The sequence below is a fragment of the Acartia tonsa genome, chromosome 11, assembly GCF_053477335.1.
Source record: "Acartia tonsa isolate MP-2025a chromosome 11, ASM5347733v1, whole genome shotgun sequence".
Lineage (NCBI taxonomy): Eukaryota > Metazoa > Arthropoda > Copepoda > Calanoida > Acartiidae > Acartia > Acartia tonsa.
In genome coordinates this window covers 24,606,026-24,613,719 of record NC_137270.1, presented here as the reverse complement: position 1 = coordinate 24,613,719, position 7,694 = coordinate 24,606,026, and the positions used below count along the sequence as shown (strand labels likewise).

At 31.9% G+C, this 7,694-nt stretch overlaps 1 protein-coding gene across 1 annotated transcript; it reads left to right on the top strand.

Annotated features, from left to right (window-relative positions):
• Window positions 1-601: 601 nt before the first annotated feature.
• Window positions 602-6,937, top strand: LOC145331672 (calmodulin-lysine N-methyltransferase). Its single transcript, XM_080176454.1, has 11 exons — window positions 602-676; window positions 1,465-1,593; window positions 1,961-2,112; window positions 2,860-2,951; window positions 3,474-3,551; window positions 4,850-4,926; window positions 5,487-5,553; window positions 5,712-5,750; window positions 6,020-6,092; window positions 6,318-6,445; window positions 6,747-6,937. Exons 1-11 carry the CDS (start codon window positions 632-634, stop codon window positions 6,866-6,868), a joined length of 1,002 nt encoding a protein of 333 aa, XP_080032580.1. The 5' UTR covers window positions 602-631; the 3' UTR covers window positions 6,869-6,937.
• The last annotated feature ends 757 nt before the right edge of the window (window positions 6,938-7,694 follow it).

Here is a 7,694-nt window from a genome sequence, read left to right as displayed (position 1 = left end):
TGTAAACCGGTTGTTTTTTTAGAGAATTATACAATATAAACTTAAGTATAAATGGTGCTTTCACACAAAGTGCTGATTGAACACTTAAATACCCACCCTTATTTTTGAAATAAATCTAATTTACCTAGTTTTTTACTATGCCTAACCCCTACAAGGGTCCTAAAACTGCGAAGCCTATACTCATTCTCCGGTGCTACTCAGTGCCCAATACAACCAAATAATGATTGTCTCTATTTCAATCTAAAAGAAGACTATTATCTATGTTTATCATTTTGAAAAACATAAATTTATGTTTTGATTTCTACAGCCATGTTTTAAATTATCAATTTCATAAAAAAAATGAATTGATGAAACAATTAAAATTATCAAATACGACGACTTATTCTAAATTTAACACTTTTTTTGTTTTGTTTTGAATGAAAATATTGGAATTATTATCAGTTTTGTTCCAGTATTCCACCAATAAATATACATTTTAGAATTGTTAAGGGGAATATTTTCAATAGATTTTTGTAAAAACTTTATAGTTCTTATTAATCCTATTAAAAAAGTTTGATAATTTTGTAATTCAAATAAGAATACCTATTTTTTTAACTGATGAATTAAATTGTATTTCAGAAGAATATAAATAATGGCAGCAAAAAGTAGATGGAAAATTTTATCTAAAGCTCTAAAGGTGAATTATTCTTTACTACACGATTCTTTCATATCTTTAGTTTAACCCGCTACTGTGGCGTGCACGTTGCAAATCCGCTCTTTGTCGGGAAGGTGATGGGTTTGAATCTCGGCCAAGTCATATCCAAAGACGTTAAAAATGGTTTTACTGCTGCTATGTCAGGAGCGCGAAACAAATAGTTAGAGCATTGGGAAATTCCTTGGCCAAAAACAGGCGCATTTCATTGCCATACAAAGTTAGGACATCTAGACAAAGGTTGTACAATCAAAGTTAGGACATCTAGACAAAGGTCGTACAATCAAAGTTAGGACATCTAGACAAAGGTCGTACAATCAAAGACTTTTTTTTTATCTGAAGCATATTTGACAATCTTTGATAATCATGCACACTAGGATATATAAGTTGGAAGGAATTTTAATGTTAGAGGTAGTTTTAAAATCTGCATTTTTTATTAAATTCGTTTTTTGTATAATTCTTTATCTAAAAACGGAAATACAATTTATACACCATTAAGCAAGGTTTGGTTTTGACATGCACTAAAATATGATCTCCGAACCCTACAGGCTATTCTATACTCGATGCCTTAAAACGTGCCAAATCTAAAGAAGATTAGAGAACCATTTATTGTGGCCTATGCTTTACTAAGAAGAGTTAATACTATGAGATTATAGGCTATTCTATATGGGCTATTCTAGAAGTTTCTGTTTGTTGGAAGTTATGATCTCTAAAACTGCTTGACTCTTTGTGATTTGCTGTTTAGAGAATTTTTAATTATAATTTTCTTTCAGGAGAAAACAGTTAGTGACGAATATACAACGAAGCGAAGTTTTCAATCCTACAATATTCTAATGACTGAGAAGCTTGATGAAGACGACCTTGGTTGCTGGCACACTGTTTCTCTACCACATTCGCACAGGGAGGACAGAGATATATATTCTTCAACATGACTAAAATGAGGGGGGGCAGGGAGGGATGGGACATTTGGCTGGTTATTACACTAGTCCCCAAAGTCTCATAATAACGTTTTCTAGGCTAAACTACCTTGGGAACTTTTTGATTGGTTCGTTCATTTAGTTAAGTGTTCAGATGTTTCAGCCACTAATTGTAATCTACAGAAGTGTTAATTTTGTGTATCATCATTAGAATTGTACATCGGCCATTGTCAACTATTGCTATTTGAAAGGACACTACCTAGTCTTTTTGTCAGTTCAAAAGGCATAATTTTTCATAAGAACCATTCTTTTTTTGTTTAAGAATACCTACTCATTTTTGTCCCATAATAGGAATAAGAAAAAGTCAAACATAGAGACCATAGTTAATAATGAATCTCAAATAATTGAAAATCGAACAGAAACTCCATGTAATAAAAGAACTCTTGAAAGTGATATTGAAAATGGCTGTGAACCAAACGAAAGTGAGAATCTTGAAAGTCCTAGGTTTTTAATCATTTAAACTTTGATTCGTTTAAAAATTATAATTATTCCTTATTCTTTTGCTTTTCCAGTTAAGGAAATATGAGTGTACATTAAACAATTTGGTTTGAATTTAATATATAAAACTTTTCTTTTTGATACATAAATAATTATTTATTCTATTCATTAAAAGTATTTCATCTCATGAAAAAAAAAGTTTAATTTCTTCATATGTTTAATTAGTACCTACCTAATATATTCAAAAGAAATTATGTTTTAATAATTCATTTCAAATTCAGTAGGTATAAATATTATTAAGGATGTTTTCATATTTTCTACATCTTTACATTAGAAAAGGATGTTTTTCAGGGGTGTATATTCTACATGGGATCCCCTGCTCAGGGGGGGGGGGGGGAATAAAAAAAAAGTGGTTGGAGGGAAAAAAATGTAAAAATTAAGAAAACTGAAAACATTTTTTCCTTTCCCCTCCCCCCCCCCCACCCTCCTTGGTGAAAAAAACTTAATAAATGTGTGGTAGGAGGGAAAAAAAAAAATAAAATATAGAGTTCTTTAAATATTTTTCCATTTTCTACTAACTAGGAGGGGAAAAAAAATATTGAATTTTGTAGCAGGGGAAAAAAATAAATCTTGTGCAGAATATACACCCCTGATGTTTTTACTATCTGAGATTAAACCTATCTGTTTTTTTACTTGAGTAATAAGGATGTTTTTTCATTCCATATAGCAAAATATGATTAAAAATGTTTTTAGTTCAAGATCTAGAAATGAAACAGTTTCAGTATTAATAAGATTACTAAAACCTTCTGTTAATATTACTCAACTGATGGGATTTAATAATACAGGCAAATAATCGATTATGCTTTTTATCAATTTTATCAAAATATTCACTTGATCGAAGCTGTTTAAGATTTCAATTCCATTGAAGAAATAAGTATACTTTCTTCTTAAATGTTTGATATTAAACAAGGATGATAACATCCATAAAAGCGTATTATATAGAGATGCTTTGTTTTTTTACATTGTGCCTTGTTGTCCTAGGATTTAGTATTCTAAAAATTAACTTAATATAGACCACCACCCTCCCCAGAAAAATCGACAAAAATAAAAAATCGCCGCCCTGCGGACATTTTTGCAATTAGTGAAAATTATCGGCGAAAAAAATATTTTTGGTAAACCGCTGATATTAAAATAGATTGAAAAGAAACAGTTTTACGTGTCCCTAGAGGCCTCTAGGGGTGTAACCGCTAGTATTTAATAAAGAGAGCTAGTCGTTACTGACATAAGAACCTTCCTTAAGTGTAGAAAATCTTTGCATATTCAAAAGTTTTATATTCTAAAGCATATTTGAACTTTGTAAACTGAAGGAAATGTTTGTGTTTGGCCCAGTGAGGAATGTTTAGCCCTGTACCTGGCAACATTGTATCAACCTGGTTCATTTACAGGTAAACATTTCCCAAATACATTTTTTCTAGAAGCGAATCTACTCTTTAGTTTACTTTGTCAGTAACACTACTTATAATAAAGTAAAAGGATGTTTGTCTGTTTTTCTGTATGTCTGTGTGTCTGTTTGTACCGAAGGATCTCTCTAACCGCTGAACCGATCGGGTTCTCCTTAACAGGGTAGCTTTTCATAGGTCCCGGCGTAAATAGAAATGAAACACACCTTTGTGTACAGTTGTGCTGGTATGACCCACTAGTGGGCCGTCCGGTGAAGGATCTGTAGGCTTCCTTCTATGGCGGCTCCAACTCGGGTCTCAGGGTAAACAGTAAGAATGTGATTGCACCAAAACGCTCAAGCGAACATTGATCTGAAGTGAGAGAAGACCCTGTCACAATCTGTACACAGCCACTGAGAAGATAAACATCTAATTGGACAATAGATGGATATAATCACATTAGGACAATGGTACATTGTAACAGAGGCTCTCTCACAAAATAAAATGTTTATTAGATTAAAAATATTTTCTTAATTCTAAATGTATAAGTGTCTATTTCACTGTAGAAAATGCTGAATAAAAATGTTTTAAAATTCGAGATAAAATACATATGATAAAATGATTAAAACTTGAAATGCCTTTAAGTAAATAAAATGCTAAAAAGTCTTTGATAAAAAACCAATAAAAATTCAAAATGTGTTTAAATAAATTGAGCCTCTATGGTAAAGAATATTAATATAGGTTTCATTGTAGGAACACTTTGGTTGTAGATTAATCTTCTAAATTATTCTATGATTGACTATATTGCTTGATTCTATTGCAACTTTGTTCTGTGGAATTAAACTTTGGTTTTCATTGAAGAAATGTTGATATTCCAATTGTTTCAGCACCACCTAAACAATGGAATATTACGCGGGAAGGTTTATAACTATTTTGGGGGAGGGTACAACCACCCTCCCAAGAGAAATCGTCCCTAGAAAAGAAAATAAATCCCCCCCTAAACTTTTTCTTCTTTTAAAACTAAAATTAAAAATGGTTAGGTATTATTATCATATTTTATTATGCAGGTTTATGCGGATAGTAAAATGAAAAATTATAATATTGATACCGGTTTAATTGGAGGCTCATGCCTACTCAATTGGTATTCATTTAATGATTTTTATTTATCATTCGTGGAAAAGTGTGTATAATAAGGAACATATTTTTCAAAATGGCTCAAAACCGGTTATAATCCAGCGGATATCAATCGGTTTCGAAGCCATACTGGAAATACAATTGGTAGTCTGACAATTACTTTTGTTCAGGTAGAGTTCTGGAGGTAGGTGGAGGACAAACATGTTTAGCTGGTCTCATATTTGCATCCCTTCATCCTCAATCCAGGGTAAGAATTAGGGGCACTTGAACTGACGTGAGGAGAAATTTTTTTGGATCATGGAAAGAAAACGAAGTTTCCGGTTTCATCGTATTTTCACAGTAGCTTTTGAAGGGTTATTTTAGGTTAGGTTAGGTTAAGTAAATGTTAATGATTGCCCCGCAGGGTTAGAAAATATGCCCCGCAGGGCTAGAGCCCCCCGCAGGGGCTAGAAGTATGAGAAAGTCTACTGTGAAAAAACGACGAAACCGGAAACTTCGTTTTCTTTCCATGATCCATTTTTTTTATATTTTAAACAAATTTTTTTTTTAAAGCTATATTGTAATTTGTAAAGGAGAACCATATTGGTTCGGGTTTAGGAAGATCATTTGGAACAAACAGACTGATAGACTCATAGACATTCTGTTACTTTTTATGGATACACAACACACGTGTTTTATATTTCTTGCAGCTTTTCATCAGTCCTCAGTGGCAGCAAGTATTCTGCATAGCCTTAGGGGGAGTGTCTAAAATAGTTCGTTTTACAACCCATTGTTTAAGATCAAAGATCATGCAATTTAATATTTAAGGTTGTGCTAACTGACGGGAACGAAGATTCTGTAGCTAATCTGAAAGCAATTTGCGCAAAAAATTCAGGTAGATATAAAAGGGTGGGGAAGGTTCGTTGCCAGCTAAAAGAATCATTTTATCAGGGTATGCGAGAATCTTTCACAATATCCACATTTTCTATATCCTTTTTTATAGCTAATGTATATTGTATGTATATTCTACGTTTTAAAGGTTGTTTGTTTTAGAGCTTTCAGTTGAGAGTGGACTTTATCGCTGGACACAGGGAAAACTGGATTTATGATGTTTTTAGTTTAAGTTTGAACCTAATGGCTAATTTATATTTTATACGTATACGCAGACATATATTAGAACAGAGACTTTTATATAATATACATTTAAAAGGGCTATAGAATAAATGTCAAAAGGCAGGACTTGATTTTATGTTAAATATAGATTAAGACTTTTTTAGCCATTAAGTTTTATTATAAAAATTTCTAAACAACAGAAATGCACTACAGTTTTACTTTAAATAATCACAAAATCCATCTAAAGGAAACTAATGCTGAAGTATCACCAGAACAATATGATATCATTTTATGTGCTGACTGCCTTTTCTTTGACGAAGGAAAATATCATGTTTTAATCATGTTCATTTACTATTTACTAAACTAGCGGATTTGCCCCTAGCCCCTATAGGGTCCTAATTATTTGGTGAAAGGCTTAACAGTAGCCTTCAAGATCTATACTAATCTGCAATCTGCCTTGAAAATCACAACCTAACCAACCCAATAAAGTTCAAAGTTGTCCCAATATTAAAACTTATTCAATAAAAAACATGTAATATATGAAGGCAGAGAACAGCTGATCACAAGTATGAATAAGCTGACTAAAAAAGGCAGGAAAGTATTTGTGATGGCGCCAGAAAGAGCAGGAACTATGAGAAAGTTCATCAGCCTAGCTAAAAAATATTTTAGCATAGGTAATATTAAAATATTTACTTTTAATGTTTCAAGATTTTGGGATTTTTTCTTCATTAAAACTATTCTTGATTTTAACAAATATCTTTCAATTTATTTGTCCGTATTCTTATCAATTATTCACTATTTATAGATGTTGTCATCCTTGTTAATATCACATTTACTGTCATTTATTTAAAAACTTTAGGTACTTTTTTTAATTGAGTATGTGAATTTATTAACAATGGGGGTAATCTTGTTCGTCATAATTAGAGAATTACATTAATTTTTCATTCATTGTCTTACCGCACATTTCTTATTTAGAGATGAAGGAGGATTATGACCCAGAAGTGACAAGGAAACACGCAGCTCTGTTATCTGACCCAACCTATGATCCTGATATTCACTTTCCAAAGCTGGTCATCATGACCAAAACTTCAACCTGAAGATCTGGATATGTAACTCAACAAAAATATGACTTCTGTCCCAGGGACGTTTAAGCTTTTTGTTTTGAGGGAGTTGAGCTGTGGGTTTTTAAAGGTCTGATGTATTTTTTTTTACTTTTGAGGGGGTCAAGATGAGGAATTTCAACATTTAAGGGGGGTACACACCCCTTTACCCCCCACGTTGGACGTCTATGGTCAGTCCGTCCGTCTATCCATCCAAAACAAAAGTGTGAGTTTTAAGACTTAAAAATAGTGGCAGAACGATAATATTCACGAAATATGTGTATTTCTTATTGAAAAGAACTATAGGCAAAAAAATTTTTTTATCGTTCTACTACCTACTGTTTTTAACTTAAAACTTTTTATTAAATTAAAATCAGAGTGCATCTGCATTTTTAAAATTTTTACGTTACAAATACTATAGACTACGACTGAAATTTTTAATAACTAGGACATTAATAAAAAAACAAACAAATTAAACTATTGTTTATAAGTCAATAATTTAGTATTATATGCTTCTGTTAGTCTTCCAAAATCTATCAAGTGTAACATTATTGATTGTATTTTAGGAAACATTTTGTTAAGATGGCTTAACAGACATTTTACTTGTTTATCCGACAGTATATCCTATAATATAAAGTAGTAAGTTTTTGTTTGAAGATAAAGATCTCGTAAATGCTGACTCGATTTGGTTGTGCTTTTAAGGGAAGCTCTGTCTCTGGGTAGTTTTAGGATATTTACCGGATTAAATTCGGTCTTTAGATTCTAGGGTCACAGCCTTCAGTAGTTTTTATAAAGTTCTAAATTTATTTTAGCCAATCTTTGA